Source organism: Vidua chalybeata, chromosome 6 (genome assembly GCF_026979565.1).
Source record: "Vidua chalybeata isolate OUT-0048 chromosome 6, bVidCha1 merged haplotype, whole genome shotgun sequence".
NCBI lineage: Eukaryota > Metazoa > Chordata > Aves > Passeriformes > Viduidae > Vidua > Vidua chalybeata.
In genome coordinates this window covers 34,452,655-34,476,797 of record NC_071535.1, presented here as the reverse complement: position 1 = coordinate 34,476,797, position 24,143 = coordinate 34,452,655, and the positions used below count along the sequence as shown (strand labels likewise).

Here is a 24,143-nt window from a genome sequence, read left to right as displayed (position 1 = left end):
GTGTTTATACATGACACAAAATGTTAATGATCTCTATAAATATCATGATAATAAAAAATATAGTCTTCCTATGTATGTATTAAAACCTTTATTTCTTAATTGATCAATAGATCTTATTTGTCATCTCAGGCAATGCCATTCGCTGCACGTAACCCTTGGTTGTTTTATTCTGTCAGTGTATCCCAGTGTGTTTTCTAGGTACCTTTATGATTTCTATTGGAAACTGCCAAGATACTTTCTGGTACTGGTTTGTATGGATACTATAGTTTTGAAATGCTTCCTGTTTTTGACAAACCTCCTCTCTGTAAAGCCTCTGTGAAGTTTCAGGGACAAATTAATAGGAACTTTTTGATAAAGATCTTCAGTACGCATGTCTCTTTTGATAGACTTCTTTATGTAGCCTAACTTTAGATACCACAGGGTTTTTTTTTATTATTATTTTAAAATATTAAAAATTATTATTTTAAAACTTATTTTAAAAGTTGATTAATGTTCAGGCTTTGGGAGACAAACAACTTTGGAATAGTTGAGATCCTCACAGGTGTGTGATACCTTTGTGTTGAATGAAATCAGCATGCATCCCTTCTGTTAAAGCATGAGGTTATTTTAAATGTAGTTTCCTTGATGCTTCCATTAGAATCAGATGTTCTGAATTTGCAATCGGAGGAGATAGTCACTATTGTGTGGGATGATGAGTACCTATCCTCCTTCTCTCTCCTTCCATGTCAGCTCAGATCCCTTCTGGAGAAATGAAGTACCAGCTAAGCATAAGATATATAAAGCAGTAAAGACAATTTTTCAGAAATTCAGAATTCAGAAAGGACCTATGCCAACTCTACTGTACAAAAAATTCAGTTGCTCTTACCTTGTGAAAGTCTGCTATGTTTGTGCATGTGTTCTCATATATCTTCTGTAGAGTCATGCCTAATTTATTTTGATACCTGACTAACCTCATTGCAATTTCCACAGTTGTAGAAATGTCAGGAAACTTTCACATAACATGAACTAAGCAGCAGGTCTATTCTGTTGTAGCTGTTGAATTTTTTTTGCAGCTATTATTCAAGTCCCTGGGTGTTTGCCATTTATTTGAACAATTGATAGTAGACAAATGAGGCCACAGGCTCAGGGCAGGGTGGAGTATTTTCTGGTGTATTTTTACAGCATTTGCTGAGATGAGGCCTTGATCACAGGTCTGGTTTAAGTCCCACTGCAGTAAGTATCATTCATTATTGGAATGCAGTGCTCCCCTGTTTAGTAGTGTCTAGGACATCACTGATTTCTGGCAGTGGTGCTGACCCTCTCCTCAGTCTCCCACCATGTCCAGTGTGCTGTTCCACAGCTGGCATGTGAGACTTGACGTTTGTGTCCTGGGAAGGGAAAGCTATGCCTCTGCCAATAGGACTGTGAAAATGTTTGTGTTCTTTGACTGCAGCACGTGGTAGGTGAGGTCAGAAGGGCACCTGTTCTTCATTTATTTTGCCTCTAAGTCATTGGTAATTCTGAGGGGGGACGATAGAAGTAGGCAAAAAAAAAAAAAAGGTAATGAAATCTAGTTTTTCAATACCTGACAGTTCAGTCAGTTAGCATATCTCATGTATGACTTAGTAAGAGGCCTGTCTGTGGTGGCTGGATGCCATGGGAGACTAATCAGCAGAAAGCATTGCATACCTCTCTCAAGTTAAAACCACATGGACTGAAGGGGTTTGCACTGTTGCTGTCTCTCTTTGTGCTAAATAATGAATCTCTTCCAGCATGCTTTGTATATTTGCTGACAGGATACTTCAGCTCACTAATTACTAATCCTTCTGTTTGAGCTATACCAATACTTGTCACTCCTACTACTTCAGTGTTTGGCAGACTTACAGTTGTAGAACAGATCTGGAAAACAAGGTGAGAGGAGAAAAAGTGAATACAAGATATCTTCAGTCCTGCTCAGATGCTGCAGTGCTTCCTGTCCTTAAATGTTACTTACCTGCTGACAAGCAGATGCAGTATTGCCTGTCTTAGTCATTTATGTAGCTATATGGATAACTACTAGGTTTTTCTTCCTTCTTGTTGAACTTCTCGTGCAGAGTAGAGGGAAGTTCATCAACCCAATGGTGATACTGAGTTTCTCGTGAAAAAAAAAATCAATTTGGAATCATATGTACTTTAAATAATTAATCCATCAAGGTGACCCTATTATTTTTGCTGTTTGTCTGCAGAAGTTGCAAAAATTGAACTTGGATGACTGGGAGAACATCAGAGGACCCAGTCTGTGGGAAGATTCCAGGATGGTTCAGAAACAACAGCGGGAGGCTCTCCGTCTCAAGACAGAGTGACTGAGAAAGCCACCTTTGGTGCCTCTGGGAAAAAAAAGTCTCAGGCTGGACTGTCTTAATTTTTAATCCAGTGTCAGGAACAGACATGGGAGCATTTGCACTGGACAATTCAGCTGGTATATATACAAGTAACTGTGAGATCAGTCCAAAAGGCACTGTATTATATGAAGCTCTTTGTTTGCATTAATTTGTCTAGTGTACCACAGGCTGTATATGTGAATTTTCAATTAAAAAACCCTGATTATTCTACTGAGAATATCCCATTGTTTTTCAGTCTCTTAACATTCAAAACTGCTTCAGCAAGGAATAACATTTCAAGAGTCACTTGTCAGTACCAGAAGTTGTCATCCTAATGAGAACAACAGTGCTGTCATCTAGATGTGTGTGACCAGATAAGTGCTGCTTCAGGGAGCCTCTGCATGACTTCAGGCTCTTTAGCTTGGAAGGGACTCCACAGGATTATGAGCTGTCCAGAACAATGAGTCCAATTTTGGCTAAATAATACTCTTGTGTTTCATTTCTAAGGACTGCATAAAGGCATGTACTGAGTGTCAGCTGATAATTGGTCAAATAACATTTGTTTAGCTGTGGTTAAATTTCTGTGATTAGTTTATCAATACCTTCATGCAGGCTGGACCTCTGCTCTGGAACCTCTCAGTTTAAATTGGAAGAACTCTTCCTTGCAAAGAGCTGTGCTGCTTCTCTGTGAGTAAGTATTGTAGCAGAATCTTCTTGAACCACTACATAGCGGCAAAGCTCATCTTACATGTATATTTGTGCATGTGCATAGAAATTTTTATGTTTCAATCAATTCTTCTGAAATGCTTGTCTTTTTATATTTGTCTTTGTGTGCTAAGTCTTTGCTGTTAGAGGATGTTGTGCTGACATTCAGGACCCTTCTGCCGAGAAAGTTCAATGAAGAAGCACCTACTCAATATTTCAAATGAAATGAAGAGTTTGATAAGGTATTGCAACAGACTTGTGAAACTCCTCATCAGAGGAATGGAGCAATAGAGCACACATTAACAGCAGAGTCTCATTTCAAAACTCTCAGTGACACCTATTTGTAAATGCTTTTGGAACTGTCTTTGGAAAAAGTGTGGCCTTAGTCCCCTCTGCAGGATGTGTCAACTGTAATCTGAATGTCCTTTTGGACACTTTTTTAAGGTAGCCTCCTCATGTAGATCTTCTCTCAGCACTTCATTTTCTTTAGACCGACAGTGGTGAGGCCCAGTCTTTCACTTGTGAGGAAGAATTAACATTGATTTTTAGGGAGTTATAAAGGAATTCATAAAGCATCACATGAAATATCTTAAGCATGTTTTGTGAATATTTTCTTCTGATAGAGTGGGAAAACCATCAGAACATGGTGGATGAAATCTAGAACAATGTTGGAGCTGTGTGTTTGTTTATGTCCCTGTTCAATGTCATAGATATCTCTGCTTCTAAATCAAAGTATGAACGAATTAAACCACTCAGGAATAAGAGGAACAATGCAAGAGTAGGTAATAATAAATGCTGTAGGGTAACCAGTGAAAAGCTAGAATACAGAGGCATTAAGCTGTGCTAGACCTAGACAAGGAGGAAATTGGTTTAATTGTTGTCATTAGGCAAATAAAATATAAAGATGACAACTAAGGAGTAATTAATACTGCATAACTTTTTAAGAACTTTTTCAACTCTTAAATTCAAGTTCAGATGCAGTTCTACTGACTGTAAGATTGATCATTCAAAGGACATCAGAGCTTTGGCTACACTGACAGTGTTCTCTCCGGACTCTTGCTGTATCACTGCTACTGTTACAGTGAGAGCTAGACCATTGGAAATGTATCTTTACATTCCCCATTGATGTGGACTCTGCAAATTCACTGCCTTTTTGAGAGGATGCACATCCTTCTTATCCCTGCTTTGACTGAAGGAGATGGGAAGCTGCCTTTGCTTTGCATGTGGAGAGGCGTGCTCAGCTCCCAGGCTGGCACGATGGCTCACAATATGGACCAGCGCTCCTCCTGAAATAAACACATGGCTTTCTAAGAACAGCACATGGAGGAGAAGCAGCCCCTTTCTCCACAGGAAGAAGCAAAGATACTTCTCTTAAAGAAATAAATGCCCTTCAGATGGTCCGTTTTCTTGATGAACAAACACTCACTGAAATATCCTGTGTATTTTTAGTAATTTGATATTCTGCAAAGACTGTTCTGGGAATGGTCATCTTATTTCAGCAGGTTTGGAATGTAGTTGTAAATAATTACTTATATGGAGCAATATCTTATGTCCTAACTTAGAACCCAATCTTAGTTGATTGTTTACTGGTTGTGAGGTCGCCTTTCCCTTTTTCTTAGGCACTAAATCCTGTTGTTTCTGAGGGCATATTTGTAACTACCTTTGAAGTGGCTCTCTGGAAAGCAATGGATTTATCTGAGCATCTCTGAGAAAAAATGATACGCATTTCAAAGACTTTCCGACTTGCCCTTCTCTTCAACTTCCATTTTAGTAGACAGCCTATATCTATTGATTGTCCACTAAAATAAAAACCTACCATGTTTTTTAATGTTGACTTATTCTAATAATTTTTATAATGTTGACTTATTTATGAATTATAAAAGACCCCAAACTAACAATGACTGGTACAGAAGCTGTACTTTTCATAAAATGGGAAGGGCTATTCCAGCAATTCATCTTTATTGCCATGCACTTGAACAATGGCTAGATGTTTTATGCTGTGCTTTTCTTACCCATTGAATTGGAAATAATACTTTTGAAAGGCATGTTGAGAGCCAGTTAAGTCTCTTAAGTTGTCATGCAACCTAGAATAGAAGGCACTCCAGAAAAGTGGAGAATTACAGTTCATAACAGTAGCAGGAAAGGCAAACTTCAGTTAGTTCAGAATTCTTGCTCAGTTTGGCTGCTTATTTGAATTATCCTTTTGAAAGCCAGTTAGAGCACTTCTAGTTATCTTTAAGGCTCCCGAAGACAATTTCGTTCAGCTCCTGAGTCATAATTCTAAACGTCTGTGAGTGGAGGGGGTCAGAGGTAATTAATACAACTGTCAGCCTGAGACACTGGTTGACATTTTTGCATCTTCATTGTTAACTGGCATACACAGGTCTGAGGAGAATGAAAACAAGGCTTTAGTCAGAGGTGTTCAGTATTACAAAAGTAAAAGAGATGACTGAAGAAGCCAGATCTTCTAATCAGAGTTGCTGAAATTAGAAATAAAAGAAGCAAGCCTGGCTAGGTGTCTGTGTGTATGTGGGCTGAAAATCAGTTTCAAAATCCCTGTTCTGACAGTAAAGTAGAAGGTGTGTATCTCTCTCCTAGAAACTGTAGCAAGGTTGGTCTTTGGGGTCTTCCATAACAAGAAAAGGAGCAGGACGTAGAATTGGAAGAAATCTGGGGCACCTGTCTCCAGGGACAGGGAGGGGTCAGCATAGCACCACAGATATGTAAGTATCTGCCTGGATGGTTCCTGGTGGCAGCTGTCTGCAGCTCAAAATGTGAGATCTGCCCTGTGGATCCTACTTATTGAGAGTTGTTTTCCTACAGTACTTTGAATGTGTGGATGAGTGGGTAACCCAAAACGCTCAATATCTCAGTTCAGCTGTAACAGATGAAGGAGAGCCTTATTAAAAGCTGTAGCTGCTGTGGTGCAAAAAAGCTTTCAAAACCATTGAATAGCACAGCAGTTGAATTTTGAGGTTCCTAGCTACATCTGGAGGAGCAGCTGGATGTTAAAAACTTACAGAATCAGAATGCAGAGAGCAGTCTTGCTCATATTGATCTTCCAAGGTCTTGAAAAAGGCTCCAGTACCCAAAAAAGATAGGTCATGGTGTAATAAGACATGAGTGATGGAAGTTTTAGATCAGAATATAGAATGCAAAAACTTCTGAAAAGCAACTTAAGTCTATCCCATCATCAGCTGGGGACCAGTCCCAAAAAGTAGAGGGAAATCCATTTCTTCACAGAGAAGCAGCCATTTAGAGAAATTTGAAGGTCAGTGTTCATTGGATGCTTTACGTGGACACTTCGTGTTTCACTGTGCTTGCCTGTGTATGGGTGAAACTCAAAACAGTAGTTTTCACTGTGTGAAATACCTACACAGACCCTTGTACTTCTTGATGATCTTGCATTTGCTCTGACTTGCTATGTTTGCATTTCCAGCTTGAATCCAGGCCAAGTTCCATTTTATATTCTGTATTTTCCAGAGGCACTTATTTCTGCAAGAAATGTGAAAGCCTAATATTATATTATCCTTTGCTACAAACTATGTCCACTTGAAAAAAAAAAAGAAAAAAAAAAAGGGCTTGATTTGAAGTCTTAGGAAAGCAGAATAACTATTTTTGCATAAAGATGGTTAAATAATTTTCCTTAAAGCTTTTATGGTTAGAAAGGCTGCTTATTGCCAGTGTTTTCAGTGGAAAACCACCTTTCATCCTTCAGTGGAGTAAGGTTCACAAAAAAATTTCCACTCTTATTTTAGACTAGCTGAGTAGAAGCCTTTAATTGAAGGAAGGTAATTGCTTAGTGTTAGGCCTTCATTTCTTACAAGGGCTTGCAACCAGACTCAGCTAACACACAAGTAGTCTCTAGACTTAGAAACAAAAGCTCCATACACATGTTTTCCTTAAAACTTCTGCTCTCCCCAGGAGCCAAAAACAGTCTTTCATACTACTGGAATCAGACTGACCATATTTTCTTGTTAAGTATGTGTTTAACTATATGTGTAACTGTCTTCCTTAACACAGGCAAACAAAGTTTCACCCTCACTGTTTCCATGCTGCCTGGGACATGTTAAAATCAAATGCAACCAAAGCAACAGGGGGTAGTGCTGCAGAAAGAACATATGAAATATGTTTATGCATTGCAAATGTGAATAGTATATGTGTCATAGTCACAGGTTCCTTGAGAAAGGAAAAAAAAAAAGCCCACATCAAGAAAGTCCCCCAGAAATAAGGATATACTATACATTGCCAGTGCCTCTGTAGAAGAAATCCATTACCTTTCACTCAGCATGTTTGGAGCCTGGCATGATGTGCCTCAGCTGGTGGAAAAAATGACCATAGCTTTTTAGCATGTCTATTTCAAGGTACTTGATGAGATCCTTGATGTTCAATACCAACTCCATTGTGTGTGTTCAGTATCAAATCCATTATGGTATCAACCTCAAGGAGGCCTGGTGACTCCCAGAATGATCCCTTGAGGACCAGGGGCAAACCCATCTCTCTGCCTTACAGATCCATTCTCCCTCCTCTTTCTGTCCTGTCTTCCAGTGTTCCTTCCAAAAGGTAACAATTCATTCTGTGAGCTGTTCTTTTCTAATGGAAATGACTGTAAAATGTCGCCTTCTTTTTTAAAGTTCACGGTCTACCATGAATTGAAGAATAGTTGTTTCTAAATGAATTTGAATTTAAAGCTCAGTGTAAGCTCAGAACAGAGACCAGTATTACATCTCTGTAGGGGTGGCAACCAACATACACTGGGATCTCTTTTTATCTTCAGATATACAATGTTGTGCTCTCTATTTTATGTACAAAGGAAATTAAATGTACTTTTTTTCTTTAAAAGATGAGATCTTCATCTATCTCCAGCTGTCAGTTCCTAATAATGTTGCCCAGAGAAGTCTTATCTGTGATTTAGCGGCTTTAGTGGACTATCTTTTGTTCAACAGAAAACAGCGGAATAAAATTTCAGCTTAATATAGCTCTTTTCTTACTCCTTCTGAATAAACAGAGGAAAAGAGGAGAGCAAGAGCAAAGAATTGAGTTCCAGACTCAATTTTCTTCTGCTTTTTAGTAGATAGGGCATTTTAAGAAAGAAAAGGAAGGAAAGTAGAAAAAAAAAAAAAAAAGAAATACAGAAAGCAAAAATACTTAGGGACAAAAATAGTAATAGAAAACCGTATTTTTTTCTGACTGGTCCCTCTGGATAGAATAGAAAGGAAAATTATTTTTGTTTCAGGAAAAATGTCTGAGCTCAAAAAATACTCAGGTCCAAATGAAAAGTCAGATATAATATTTTGCAAGTTAGTGGATTTAGAAATACTTTCATTTGGATGAAGTACAATGTTTTATTTTGTTTTTCATGGTTTTCCATTCTTGATTCTTCTTTGTCAGGTACCTTAACTCTGGAGATGAAAAACCACCACTGATCTTAAAAATGTAGTTTTGACTTAAAAGATTGACAGCATAAAATGCTTCAACAGTTTTCAAAACTTTTCACAGAAAGTGTTCTCAATAAGAGTAAATGTATCAAAAATAGGTCTTTCCCAAAGAACAGATTGCAAAATGTCAATCAAGCATATTTAAAAAAAATTGTAAAATATCTTTTTTCAGGGTTCACCAGTCAGTTTCTCTGTTAGTTGGTGAGTGCTGATGCTCTTTACTGACAAAGATGTGACTGCACACCCTTGTGGCTGGGTGTGCCAGCCTTCTCCTCACCAGATGTCCACACCTGCATTCAGAAAGTGGCGCTCCTGCAATTTAACAGAGCACTTCACTGCTCAGTAACTCGTAAGAAAAGACCTATCCCATATTGCGTTCAATATTCTGCTATGCCAGGTCATGACAATGTGTTTTACACCAACTGATGCAGTTTCCTTGAAAACTAGTTCCTTTTCCTCCCTGGTTTTGCTAATTCTACAGCCTAAATTTATTTGTCCTGTTTCTGTTAAATTATGTCACTTTTAGATATTCAAACAGCATGCTCATATGTCAGGATACATTAAGAAGAAACCCAAGATTTTTTCCAGTGTAAAAAAAAGGCATCACTGCTGCTTACATGCTTCAGGGTTTCCGTAATTTTAAGTTACCTGTCTAGCAACAAACTGGCAATCAAAGATGGAAATATTTCAGTCCTACTCATGTTCATGTGTATTTGAAGTGTCTGCAGTCCATACAGTTCAGGACTCATGTCTCACCATTATTTGGTTATCCACCCCATCACCACAGATGCTCTTTTGCCTTGCAAACATCCTGACTCAGATGCAATTAAAGATATGATTAAAGATAAACACATATTTTCAGCACAAAAATCTGAGATTGCACATTCCCTATAAAAGGCCTTTTGGGCTGAGTGCTCCCTGTGAAGTACAAACATCTTAATTGGCTATGCTGGAATAATAGCAAAAATGGGAGGTCTTGTTTTTATCATCCTTTAAATCAAGATGAACTTGAATACAGTTTGATCAAATTTTTTAAAGTTCACCCTAGCCCTGATATGGTTTTTTTTTTGGGAAGATTTAAAAGAGAGTTATGATAGACAGTGTTTTGCAACTTGGCTTAGAGAAGTCATTGCAGAGAAACAGCTGGGAATATTCACATTATATTTCTGTTAATGTAAAACCCCCCATATTTTAAATAATCAGAATTTGAAATGTCTTAAATATTTCTTTGAATGTTTGAATTTTAGTGTATCTTCCAGGACCAGCGTAGAACATGTTGATTTTTAAGTGGGCTGAAGTTTCTGACTTTGTAAGAAAAAGTTGGATATGGAAACTTGTACAGACCCAGTTGATTGGGCAGTGATTTGGAATATGAATAGGAGAAGGAGACCTTTATCTCCTATCTTTCATCTATTCAAGAAGATTTCTTAGCCCTGTAATGAATTATTCGCAACAGAAATTAAAAATTGAGCAGTCTTTGTCCCTTGAAGCTACACAGGGTTGTGCAGTGTTACCTGACAGGTCCATTTTTCTCACACACACTGCTCGTGATCTTAAAAGTTCTGTCACCAGTGTGCACTATCCACTTTAACAGCCATGTACTCCATACAGTCTTTGCGTGTTTCCCTTTCTGTGTGTTCAGGTAGTGCCAAGAAACGAGGAGGAGAATAGGTGTTAGTTCTGAACTCTCTGCATGCAGATGCTGTAATCTAGGAACTGCTGCAGCAGTCGATGAAGGTGTCTCTGTGCCTTGTTCCTTTGTCCTTGGAGAAGTTTCTTTTGCCCTTGGAGGATTCACAACTCTGATTTCGTTGCATAAGGGGTGTAACAGAAGATCTGCAATTTGGAAAATACTTAATACCTTAAACCCATAATCTCTTATGGGTTGTCATATGACTCTAAAGCTCTTTTTTACAGGGTCTGCATTATATATCAAATATATGTGTAGATAGAAACACTCATATTTAGGCAGCCACAAAGAATGTTTTTTTCCTCTCTGTACACATACAGTGAAGATCTGGAGAATAGTGTCTCTTCACATCAATGCCCTGCCAAGGTGGGGACTCGCAGGGATCACCTCTGAGGGATGAGGATGGTTGCCTTAGCAGGAGCTGGCTCTGTGCAGTGGTTGTCTGCCCAGGTTGCACAGAAGCGACTTTATTTTCCCACTGACAGGTAGTATCTTCATAGAAGTCAAGTGTTTGTGCAAACATTGACATTATTACATGCAGTGATCACCTCATTGAGGGGTAGATGTCTGCCAAGGTGGGTGTTGAACTGCTCTGCTGCTTCCCCCCTTCCACTGATCTTAGAAAGCACTTGAGTGATGAGTTTTGATCGCTTTGCCTTTATAAGTATTGTTTTGGGTGAGCTGGATCCCAAGAAGTCTCCTCATTTGGCTTTCATGGATGTTAAGGCCAACCTTTGGGATGAGTGCTTGCAAAAAACAGCAAAGGCCTGTGTACCTCTGCAAGTGCTTTTGGCCTGTCTCCCTTGACTCTCTGGTAACAGGATTACCAGATCTGAATGAGTTTGAAAATTTGGGCAGCTCTGATACTACTATTAATCAAAAATATTATTTCTTCTTTCCCTTGAAAATTTGATATGTTTCTTGACAGATTAAAAAAATATTCTCTCAGTAAATTCTTATTACAATGATCAATAAATATCTTAGTGTGTCACACTGGTGTTTAGATAGAAATTGCAATCCCAGCATTGCCTACTACAGAGGCAATGTATATAGCTACCTTTTTGACAAAATCTGGAAAATCATGGCATGGACAAGGGTAAGTCATATCATAGGCAGGGCTGAATGTAGTCCTGTCTGCTGGATAAAATAAGATAAGGAAATATATCTTTCCTACTTCAAATGCAAAGTTTTGCTGAGACCATCCTTCAGCCAAAGCTCATGTTGTATGGGCAATAAGGTCAGAGGATCCACAGCTTCCTCTAAGTCATCAGGGAGCAATAAAAAAATATTCTGCCATTAAAGATAACCTTGTGTACAGCAAGAGCACAAACAGAGTGTCAGCAAACTGGCCCTGTGAGACTACTTTATTGATGCTGCTTCAGGTGTCTTGCAACATGCAAAACAGCATTATTATTACAGTAGATAACTGCAACAGACCTTTCAGGATTATGTATTAAGAGCAGCAAGTCAAATGCCATCTGCCTAACATGATAAATTCTAAGTGTTATTACAGAGAGGTTTGCCTGCATCTCCTCTGCAGATGACATAGAGGCAGCTGTAAGTCACTTTTGTCCTCAGCCCCCTCCTCATCGGCACTTCTTGACCTTTTGGCTAAGATCAATTGTGGTATCAGTTGAGGTCTTGGCTTGTCCCCTACCTTTGGGGACTCTGCCTGGCCTGGCAGCAGGCTGGGCTCGCTGACCTCCTAACTTTTACCTATCTGTAACTGCTATCGTTCCTGCTCTTTAAGAGACTTGGCAGCTTTTAGAAGTCAAGTTTCATTTAACGTGCCTTGCAAGTACAGCTGAAATGCATTGTCCTGAATTATCTCTGTTTCAAAAGGCAGGTGGGTTTTGGCGCTCTAGAGCAGGAGAAATTGTAGTGCAGTTTGATTCCCTTCTGTTGAAAGCCACTAAAAACATTTATCTGCAACAGAAGAATCTTTACTTTTTCAGGACTGCTTGAATGCTTTGAGGATATATAACCCCAACAATTTTAGAAGATAACTACAGGTAAGTCCTTTGAGAGCTTTTCACCATTGCATGAGTGGGGTTCAGGGGCTAGGCAAAAACATCTCTGATGTATGAAGGCCTTAAAATCCTGTGATAATATGTTTGTATCTGTCTAGGTTTGTAAACTTCCTAAATCCAGAGCTAAGTATTCACAAGGGACACAGTAATTGCCAGCCAGACTTAGTGCCTAAAAGCCTTATCTAATCCTGGCTTTTTTACACAGATCTATTAACTTGATCTGGGTGGCTTGTTATGTTTTGTGTTTTTCCCCAACTCACTTGTGGGACCAGAAATTATATATATTATCTCTAGAAGAGACCATAAAATGATATAGTGGAACCCTGTATGTAACTCAATTAAAGGCATTTCACTCCAGCATTCCTACATCAAACACAGTAACTATAGGATCTCTTCCAGTCTTTGTGTCGGCAGAGATCACTTAAAAACTCCACCTTTGTCTCTGCAGCTGTTCTTTGAAGAGGAGGTACATGGAGGATGCTGTGAAATTGCCTTTCACCTAGGGAGGACTGGCCATGCGCCCTCCAAAGCCACTCTCTGGTCAGCACCAGCCAGCCCTTTGCATAGAGAGGGATGTAGGGGATTTCTGCTGCAAAAACCCTCTGGCTGGCTTTTAGAGGAAGGCTGCAATGTCTTCTAGAGTGTTAGTCTCTCAGCTGATTTTTGTCTCAAAGATCTGTCTGGTCTAATGACACAAACTGTTGGAGGCCAGGTTTTGTTCGCTGTCTCTTGCTGCTATTTTTGGGATGTGATTTTTCTATTTTGGTTGGCTGGGTGTGGAGGGAGTGTTGCTATGCTTTAGGGAACACTGCAATTAAATTCACTCAAAACAATCATGATTAATAATTATGACTGGTTTGTTACTAAAAAAAGGAAAAGGTAGAAACAATTAATGAGCAACGGTTAATTTGAAGGCAGTCTCTGTCTCTTTGAAGAGCTTTGACCAGACCTAGGAGCATTTGGGCTCTCATTAGGGAATAGGAAAGCCCTCATTTCTGTAAATGGCAGTGAGCCTTGCTCCAGTGTAACTAATCTGACGAGTTCTCTGATGGGAGAACCTCACCAGTTGGTGACTCTTCTTAGGCGAGTCCCAGATAACTGCAGCATCTGGGCAAATCCTAGCTGTGTTCCAAATACTTAGCAGAAGTATTTGAATCGATAATGGCAAGGAAGCCAATGAAAGAGCTTTCCCAAAACAAATCGGTGAATAAACTGAAAATTTTCAGTCCAAGTGAAATCTGTTTACCCAGGATAGCTTCTTTCTTCTGTGAATACATGGCCTCAGGCTTGCGATGTGGAGTAGGAGCTGTTACTACCTGAACTCGCACTTCATTATCCCATTAGAAGCTGAATAGAGAAGTGTCACACTAGCCTGCGGCCCGCTTGCCCGCCTGATGTCGAGGCCAGGGAATATCTCCATGTCAGGAAAGAGCTGAGCTGGGAGAACTGCTGCCTTGCTCTGCTGGCTCGGTGCAGAGCCTTGGGCAGGACGGTCATGTTCTGGTGGAGGCAGAGCAGTGACCCTGCCCGCTGCTCGGTGGCAGGGGGACCCTGCGTTTCTGTAGAAATGGAAAGCAGCACGCAGGAAGGGCCTGGCAGCGCTGCTGTCAGTCTCACAGATGCTGCAGCTCGGCTCCTGGCAGCACTCAGACAAGCAGGCTGTTCAGGGGGCGGGGTGCAGCTGTGCCGTCCTTGTGGCAGCAGCCCCGCAGAATGTCTTCGGAGCTTTCTGAAACTCTTCGTTTTTATTTATGTATGTACACACACACACACACATATTATATAGTCAGTTCACTTTTGACTTTGTTTCATAGGAGCTGAAAAACTGTTTCAGTTGGTTCAAGCACACGTGAAAGTTCTTTAAATAAAATAATCTCTTAAAGTAATGAATTCTTGTATCCTGTAGTTGAAGAAAAAGGTCATCTTCTTTCTGCTTAATTTTTCTGTAGAGAGAATTCTTGTTTCTGATTTTACTAAAGAACTTGCTTCTGTATTCCCAAAGGAGCAATTCCTTAGCCCTTAATACAAATTCTATACTTAAATGATCTCTTGATCAATAACTGCAACATCAAGTAATGTGCTGGGTATGTACATAAAGATGTCTTCACTATGAAGTTGTTATATGAGGCTTACGTGCTGCTACAAAATGTCCACCTTAAAAAGCTTTTCTTATGTGTGTCTGATTTTAAGAGAATCAAAAATTTGGGGACAATAAAAAATGCTTTCACTTGCCCTTTTCTTCTATGACATGTTGAAAATTTTAGAGTGTGTATTTAAAGAAGTACCTTCCAATATTCCTGTGCTTTTGTCTGTACAAATCAGAGACATAAAGACATTCTCTTTTGAAAAGACAAAGAAAATCCAATGTCAGTCTCTGAGTTGTGGGATACTGACAGTGATCCCGAGTAGAAGTGTTTGTATTTTCTTAATTGTCCTAATACAGAAGTATTTCATAGAATCTGTCACTTGAGGGGAAAATTTTCCCTCTAACAACTGAGGTCTTGTACCAGACTAATGTGTCCTGGTTTTAGATCAAAACAACTGTGTTACTGGGTATTCTTTCCTTTTGATCCCCTGTTGTTGAGATTTATTGCCTGCCATTTATAGCATTTGCAGCTTGCAATTAAGACTTCTATTTTGAATACCTAATGCATAAGCAGGAATTACCATAACTTAGTATTTTGATATGTCTTTCAAACCACAGAAAAAAAAAAAAAAAAAAAAAAAAAAAACCAACCAAACAAATATGTTTCAGATGTTGCATAAAAGCATTTAAAGCTAGATAAAGTTTATAGTGACCTAATGTTATATGAATAAACTGTTATTTTATTAAATTCTTTCCCATCCTCTAAAAGATTTCCTCTGTAAAAAGTCTGTCTGATATCATCCATAGGCCGATTTAATTTTTTTTCCCCAGAGAATTGCAAGTGCATTGAGCATTTGCAGCATGGAAAGTTTAATGTTTGTGTAGTGAGGTCTTTGTTTTCTTAAACACTCTTGGTTTTAAATGCTCAGCTGGCTTTGTGCAGGAGAGACTGATTGGGCATTTGTCTCTGGTCTGGAATGAATCTTGGAGCACCTGATCTATGCATCCATGTGCCCTATTCCCTCAGGAAGGACTACTTACCCAGCCTGTGCACTGGGCTTCCTAGGGATGTCAGGCAACTGGCAGGACTTCTGTGGTGCCCAGCTACTGGGAGACATGTGTTCTGGGGGAGTGTGATGGAGCTGGGCTCTATGTGTCTGCTGTATCCTCAGCCTTAGGCAAGGAAGGGGCTGTGAGGACCTCAGAGAGTAGCAGAAGTGGACAATAGCAAGGGCAGTTGGGATGATACTGGGCTAGAGTACTCTTTAATCATGCTGAAGGGCTGGAAGATTGAAGGATGGGCAGGAGAAAGGCTCTCTCTCCTTTGGCTGGACTAAGAGAGTGCTAACTAATGGTTTTCCAAACAACTAGACTGGACTCCTAAGTCTGAGCCTTGGTTGATGGTATTGCATAAAGGAGGAGATAATGAAAATAAAGCAGAGGTCTTGTTCCCCCACATGCCTTTCAGATTAAATCACTGTGGCTAACAGGAAAGCTGGAAATTTTGTTCTGCCAGCAACGGGGGAGTGGAATGAAAGCCCATGTGTATTTTTAGCATTCCTTGTAATCATGTCACCTTTTGAAATGAAAGCATCAGTGCATTAGACCGGAGAAAGTGGGGAGAGGACATCTTTTACCAAGAGAAATGTCAGGCTCAGGGTGGATTGACTGAGTCACACATCGACTGAGTGATATTTGTGCTGGCCAGAACAGACCCATCTCCTCCCTGCTGCATGTTTCCTCCCCCTTCCAGCTCCTCAGTTTTATGTGGGTTCCTCCATCATGCATCTCTGCTGGTTGTCTCCTCATGCATCTCTTCCTAAGTGATTCTACCCTCCAAAATGTAACCAGCTGGAATAAAACCCAGCACATGAAACATGCTTTGGGATGTTCACCCAGTTTCCTACCCACAAGGTTGGCAGCCCTGGCAAGGTGATGTTACATGCCTTGATGGAAGCTACTTAGCAACAATTTTTTCTTTTATATTTTCTTTTGCCTATGAAAAATTATATTTAACACAAAGAAGAGAGCAGGGCATCTGTTCAGCTATGAATGTTTACTTGCTGTTCACCTCTAAAATGCCAATGAGCATTTGTGCTGTCTAGTTTGAACTGACTGTTGGCCTTGGAGAAATTACTGATGTTGCTCTTGAATGAAATTGTTCCTTACTTTCAAAGGAGGTAGAAAAAGTCTGTCAGTGTCTCCATTGTAATTAGACACATTATGTCTTTGCTACATCCAGGAAAGGGAGTAATTCCTTCTTATTCCTAACCTTTATCTAGCCTTCATACACACAAAACCTAATTCACACTATCCAGAGCAACGATCCTCTGCAGTGGATAAATTCCTTGGTGCTGTTAGCAGGCAGCTCAAGTGCTTAGAGGTGTCTTGTAGCTGTTCACTCTCTGCCCCCTGGCTCAGTTTTGGCAGGGAAATGGGGGCACCAGCTGTGAGAATTAAGAGTGATTGGCACTTGCTTTGAGCACATTATTCAGTGCTGGGTATTTGCCCCTGCAAGGTAAAGAAGCATGAGGGATACAAGTGCTTGAGGAGCTTGGCTGCCACATGCCCAGGCATGTATCCATTCACTGCACTTCTCTGTGCTTTGGTGAAGGTGTCATCTGTGGCTCAGGTGACCTTCCTTACTGAACAATGTGGATGTGCAATTAGTGCTGTAATCCTTTAAACAGGCCCTGTTGTTAGAGAGCTTCCTTTAAGTGCCCAAAAGTGTCAAGCAATCCTCATCTCTTCCCCCTTCCTCCCTCCACTTCTTCCCTTGTGTATTGTATTAAATCCCTTCTCCACTGTACTGGTAGCAGAAGTGTGCTGTTTCTGCAGTGTGCCAAGACTTTGGTCTCATATTTACCCTTTCTCCTGCTGCATGGCAGTCACCCATAGTATTAATTAAACCACGGTGCTGGCTTTCTCCTCTTTCTTGTACATTTTCACTTGATATGCTGCTTCATGACTTGACTGAAGGTAGAAATGGAAACTTCATGCTAAGAGTATGGAGACTCCCTAAGAGCAGCCAGGCCACTAGTCCAGCAAGCAGGCACCAGTGGAGGGAGCTGGGCTGGGCAGCAGCATGGTCCCCCAATCTCCATGCTGCCCCTGAAGCTGCTGCTGGAACCATGCTAGCAGGTGGAGAGGTGCAGAGTTGGTGGGGAGGCTTTAGAGCTGCCCACTGCAGTGTATGAATGGGACTGGATAGCCTTCCTCAGCCTGCATCTGCCCCCCCACCTCCCTTCTTCCAGTAAAAGTGGGTTATCTTCATCCAGAATTGCTCTCTTGGTGACTTGAGCTCATGGTACAAATATGGGGTATGGCTTTGTCATCCACTTGTGTGCACATCAGTACAGTACCTTGCTAAAGCATCCCCAGTGCCACTTGAGCGAGGCCTCTCTGGCTCCCCAGTGAGTCTTGGCTGAGTTAGGGAGCAGCCCTGTGTACACATAAGCATTTGCTTTAGGGACTTGCCCATCAGTTAAAGTGGAATTACATGCTTAACTTACTAAATTACTCTAGGCTTTGCTTAAGTATATAATTAAGAATTATGCACTCAAAGATAACCATGTGTAGGGTTGGGGCTTGCTGTCCTGCTTCCATTTCCCTAAAACCACAGGCAAGTTACTTGTGTTCTTGTCTTTTTCTGCCTGGGCCATGTTTCCAGCTGGGATCAGAGTGTTAGGGAGACAGGAGGAGGGATGGAGCATACAGACCCATAGGAATACTTCTTTGTTCTGGGAAACCACTTCAAACCATAGGAGTATTTCAGAGGTCCAAATATAGCTGAAAAAGCTTATTTAAATGCTGCACAGGGCCAAATACTGGCTGTCTTCCAACTCAAAGTCTTTATTCAAGGCATCTTTCCCTCTGTGGGTGGGTTGAGAAGGAACTGGTGGCCATGGTTGCCCTCAGCCAAGCTGCTGGCAGGGCTGTGTTCCAGAACTGCCACCTGGCCAAGGACTCTGTGGTGTTCAGCAAGCTCAGATTTGCAGACCAAAGCCCTTGTGCACCACCCCTGCCAGTGGTTTTTCCCAGTTCTGTCAGCATCCCTGGGGACAGCACTGGGGCAGGGCAAGCTGTACCTCCCTTGTGGTTAAACCAGCATTGAAGGCTCAGAACAAAGAGGGCTGACTGGGCACTGTGACCACAGCCTCTTCCTGGAGACACCCATTTGCAGAATGATCCCATGAACACCATCAGCAAACAAGGAGCTCCCATGTAGGAATAGGTCTGAACCAGTAACAGTCACAGGCAGTGCCCTGCATCCATCAGCTCCTACATACTGGTGTCTGCCAATAGTACTTTTCAGAGAGAGAGGTTCCCTAGTCCCTCTGTGATTTTGGAAATCTTTGGGTATGGCATGAGAGCAGTCAGAGGAAAGCTGTATTGCCTCCTAAGGAAAGGAGTGTACTTTGGTGATGCCCACCGCTGTCCTTCGTTGTCACCCCTCTCGCCTTTCTCGTTTTATCTGCATGACCTGTATTTGTAAAGATGGAGAATGCAGATTAAGGAGCTAAAACACATCTAGTATCTATGTGATTTTTAAATACAAGAGGCAGTTTGGGGGGTAGTTTTTCTTTAGCTTCTAATAATTTGCACTGCTTTTCCAGGACCAATTTGCCACAGCTCATAAAAGGTCTGCTTTGCTTTTTTTTTGTTGTTGTTGGTTTTGTATGATTGTTTGTTTGGTTTTGGGTTTTAAAACCCTTTAATTGTATTTTCTTGCTCTCTGCTGTTTTCTCCCTTGCCCAGACTGGACCTGACACTTTGTGGTGCCTCTTGTATCACCATCTTTCCTTTTGGGCTCCTCAAGGTGTTACTGCAGGTGGGATGTGGTGGTAGGCAAGGACTATTGCATGGTTCCTGTGAGCAGCTCTTCCTCTGCCCACATTGCAGGGGCAGAAAGATGTGCAACCACCTGAGCAGAGCTGAAAGAGATATCTTCCTGTGTATGTGCTGTGCAAACAAATAGCAGGGGTTGTCAGAAGTCCTCTCTTCTGATATTGACATTGTCACAAAACCTTGGAAAAGTGTTGTACCTCTTCCAGGCTGCCTTCTTACACAAGCCACACTGTCTAAACACATTGAGTAATCCCTGCCTCAGGCTCAAAAAATTCTGCTTGAAATAGTGTAGATCAGTTAAAAATATAAGATATTAATTTTAACATCCTTAGTTACTGAAAGCTAGTCATGTTCCAGAATGCATTATACCACAGGCTGGTTGCTCCCATAACTCAACATTTGGGACCTGACTCTATCCAGATCTTGCTGTCAAATGTCACTTGTGTATGCAGATACTTCCAGGCTTAAAATCCCATGTCCCATGCCTAGCTTTCCCCTAGACAAATCCAGTGATGGTGACTTCCCTTTATCTGCAGAAATGTATTCCCCAGTGGTATTTGGATGCTGCCTTCTCCATGGTGGCATGGCTATGGCTAATGAAATATTTGCTGTGCTCTTTCAGACCTTTTCATTTCTGTGGTGAAAGGACTGATTCTGCGTGGTTTATGTAGTTTCATGAAGATTCTTGGACTGCATCATGGCTGGTACATACCCTTGTTTCTGCAGCAACAAGCTGTTTACAGTTTATTTTCTCTGTACTAAATTGCTTACCAGCTTGAACAATAATTAAATGGTGTCATTTACAGTATGTCTAGTATCTAAGGAGAATCAAACCATATATCTAAAAATGTCTTTGGAGCAGGCACTCACTACAGCCTAAACTGGAAGGAAAGATCCTGTCCCACAAAATGAGTGCTATGTTCAGTGCCATTGGACTAATCTGGTTCTCACAGTAAACCCAAAAATGGAGTTCCACTATTCAAATAGAGGTTTACCTGCCCACACTGAGTAATTTTTACTTCCCTTTTTTTTTTTTTTTTTTTTTTTTTTTTTTTTTTTTTTTTTTTTTTAGTACGGAGATCCCAGTGACAAACTTTGTTGCTTCATTGTTATTGTTCATCCTATGCACTCAATTCAGTCTTCCACAGCTTTTAGCAGCACTGTTTGAACACTGCTTCGTCCCACATCTCCTTCCTGTATAACTCCTCTGTGAAATAAACCAGAGAAAGGCAGGTTTGTGTGTGTCTTTGAATGAGAAGCAGCTCTTTCCAAATTCCTGCCCATCACACAGCTGTTCAGCAGCCATTCAAGTGTTTTTTTTTTTTTTTTCCAGAGGCGCCTCCTTGTCTCTGATCTGATAGCAAATTTCTCCTTTCATGTCCTACATCAAGGCTGCTACTTTGGCCTCCTATTCCATTTGCTCCTCTTTTTTAATGCCGTGCCAAACATATTAATGTCAGGCAGAGCTGTCCTGGATCCCTCGGCATAAATCCAAATACAAAGCCCTCCCTTTGCCCACGCGGCCAGGGCTTCAGTGGGCCGGCTGCTCCGCAGCCCCGTGTGGGCTGCAGCGGTGGCACCATCCCATGCGCGGCCCGTGTGTTGTCCCGTTTGTTGCTCTCGGGCACCCGCAGGGCTGGACGCCTTTTGGCCCAGCCGGCTCTGCAGCATCCATCCATCCGTAAATGCATCCGGCTGCCCTCTAGTGAGAGCTGCCCGCGGGCCGAGGCGGCCCTGGGCCCCAGGAGGAGCAGGAGGCCCCAGGAGGAGCAGGAGGCCCCAGGAGGAGCAGGAGGCCCCAGGAGCCGCAGGCCCGCTGCGCTGTCAGAGCAGGGTGCGGAACGGCCTCCTGCTGCCCAGCTCCTTTGGGTGTCCGTGCCACCTCCTGCTCCAGGCTTTGTGGGTGCTGCTGCCTCCAGTTCACCTGCTCAGCTTTATCCTCAGGCTAAACAGACTGCAAACCCTTTGAAAATCAAGAGCAGATTGGCAGGGAGTGGGGGAAGGGGCAACCTATTTGACAGGTGATTATGGTTAGGGATTTTCTTCCTGTTCATCCGGGCGTAGCTGCATACAAGCCACTTGGAATGCTCATTACGTGCCCTGGCGAAACTGAATTTTGCTGCACTGCCCCACTGCAATACAGAGGGAGAAGCTCCTCATCATCCACACTTCTCGTGCACAGGAGGAGTTTGTCCAACCCGAGTGATGCCCTGCCACACGCTGCCGATGCCCAGGTTGTAAAGGCAGGGGAGGATCCGGTCACTGCTTTACTGACAGCCCCCCTGGGCAGCCAGAGCACTGCACGGTGTGACAGCTCTTGCTGGCTCCGGCTTAGCTGGTGATGAGTCACCTTGAGTGCCTGACTTCTTGATAAATCCTGGGAGAAACAGGGCAGTTAAAATGTCAGCCAATGGGGAAAAATTTTCAGCTGGGGTAAGTTAAACTAGCTGGGCAGCTGTGAGGGTCACTCGGCCACCAACCACTCACCTGCAGATGTGGCTGGTTCAATAGTGCTCATCTGCCATGAATCTGCTGGGAGGAGGCTGGTCAGGTGGGCCACAGTTTTTAAGGGAAAGCTTGAGACATTACTATGGTTTTCTCTCTCCTGAGGCAACAGAGTTTGTCTTATTTTGAGGCCAGGTAGGTAAAGAAAGAGGCTTTGTCTTCCCCTCCTCAGGAATGTAGACAAAGGTAAAATGAGAAAATACCTCTGGTTTTGCCTAATGTATGGTTCTTTCCAGGTTCTCAGCTATGTTTAAGTCACTTTAAAAGCTGATAGGAATTATTGAGCTCATTTACCCTCCTTAAAGCTTGACTGATTCTTTATTTGGAAACTGGAGTCTTGAGATACAAAGAAAAAGCAAAGCTCATCTCATGGACTGGAACAAAAATGCACTTTAGAGTATCTGAAATCTGTCAGGTGGCTTTGTGTTTCTATGGGTTTTATTGAAATACCGAGTCCCAAGAAGCAAGGGGACCATGACCCACTTCTGTGCTTTGGAGAGGACTCTGGTCTCCTGGTCCTCTAGAGAGAGGCTCTTTTGCTACTGTCCTTGCATGCTTTTCCTCAGCTTCCCTGAACCTGCATCTCTGGGGAATTGCAGCTTCTGCTAGGAGGAAAGGTGGAAAGCTGCAGCAGCATTTCTGCCTCTGCCCAGGCAGCTCTTGCCCTTTAGGGTTGATGGTTCTGTGGTGTAGGAGACAGACCTAACCCTTCACTGCCTTTCTTTCTGCAAAGTTAGTTTTGCACAAGCTTCCCTCAGAGCTGTATTTCTCATTTTTGGTCTCTTAAGTGGGCTTGATGGTCAGTCATAAGAGCACTGTGGGAATGCTCAGTAAAGAATATGGTTGACTCTTTAATGCTAGGAGAAGCGAGGGCCACCTTTTCCAAAAGCTGTGCTCAACAGTGAGAAGTTTCAGATGACTCACCTGCTGGAAAGGAAAAATAAGTAAAATAATTCCTAATTCTGGACACTTCTTGACCTACTTCCAAGCCATGTTCCTTCCCCACCACCACCCACTGTGAAGAGCACAAGCTTTGCAAGGAATATTACTGTGTGGTTGTTAATGGTTAAATGCAATTTTGTTTATTGGATGTTTGGAAAACATAAAAAACGGCTAAGTGCACAGACAGACTGTTGCATCCAAAATGATTTACTGCTTTGCCTTTTATAGCTCTTGATTACATCAGGTTGCTGCATCAATATCTTGTCTGTACAGTCCAGCCTGGTGGGGCAGCAGGGCAAAGAATATTGTTGCTGAGTAGTTTTCCAGGTGGTGTGGCAATTAAAGTAGCTTTCCTGGGGGAGGTAGGGCTAATCACCCAAAGCTGGGAAGCAATTTATACTTATGCATAAGTATAAATTATGCATAACCTGTGTTCAGGTGTTTGTCCAGCCCATTGACATAAAAATGCAGTGTTTTAATGAAATATTTGGGCTGTTTTGCTTTTATAACTACCTGGCTGTATTTGAGCAAAAACCTTGCCTGAGTATTTTACTACATCTGTTTTTGTTCAGGTTACAGTCTAGAAGTACAAAAAGCTGTCCATAGCAAGGGATGAGTGAAGGCTGTGAACCCAGCTTTGCACTTTGAAGCCTCTAGAATATGAAGCTGTTTGAATCCAGTTCAGAAACAGGTACCAGTAGCAATACCTTTCCCCAGTCTGGGATTCACAGGCTTTATCTCCTTCAAAGTACCAGTAGGGTAGGATTCAGAACTTAGTGCCCAGTGCCATGTCATGGCTGTCTTTGCACCTGCAAGTCTCATGGTCCTTGTAGAAAAGTGTCCTCCTGACTGCCCAGCAACTGAGGAAGCAAGGGACAGGATTCAACTTTGAGGATCCAGCAAAGCCCACAGCAGGAACAGATTCCCAGTGTTCTGATATCTCCTGCAAGGCCAGATCTGAATTTTTTTTTCTTGTATTAGAAGATCTCCCCCTGCTCTGTTGTGGTCCACTCCCTTCAGCAGATAAACCAGCTTTTCCTGAAGGATGCAGGAGGGCAGCAGAGGAAAGGTGACTAAGGTGGTGTGCTCAGCGTATTGCCTCCACAGTGGCCCAGAGCAGCTGAGACAGGAGGGAAAGGGGCTCAGTGCACTGAAAGAGCTTTCCTCATAGAGGACAGAAAAAGTGGGGCTAGAAAACTGAATACTAGAGCAGTTCTCTTGGTGAAAGAGACAATAGTGGTGACCTTAAGGCTCAGACAATACAGAATGGGGAAGGCCATGGGAGACAAGGAGGCTCTCTGGTGAAAACCGTTTTCATCAAGAGTTCAATTTCCTACTGTAGCCAGAGCTTGTGCCTGATGAGTGTACGTCTTAAAATCAGATATGCTTTATACTCCTGTTCTTTGGCTGTGCACTAGACACAAGGAGTGATTGCAGGAAATTGAACACAGGACTGCATGTCTGCAGCTGTGGGGAATGTGATGGCATTAGCAACCTGAGTAAGGGTCTCTTTCTGGTGGCTCCAGAACTCAGGGAAATACAGCACAGAGCCTCAGATCC

General features: G+C 42.0%; 1 protein-coding gene across 4 annotated transcripts in view; it reads left to right on the top strand.

Annotated features, from left to right (window-relative positions):
- LOC128789593 (cytochrome c oxidase assembly protein COX16 homolog, mitochondrial) overlaps positions 1-2,579 on the top strand; it is a 47,778-nt gene extending 45,199 nt beyond the window's left edge. For all 4 annotated transcript variants that reach the window (XM_053945744.1, XM_053945741.1, XM_053945743.1 and 1 more), the window contains one exon: positions 2,205-2,579. In XM_053945744.1, coding sequence (XP_053801719.1) covers positions 2,205-2,321 — 117 coding nt within the window. In that variant the 3' untranslated portion in view covers positions 2,322-2,579. The remainder of the gene's footprint in view (positions 1-2,204) is intronic.
- Positions 2,580-24,143: the final 21,564 nt, after the last annotated feature.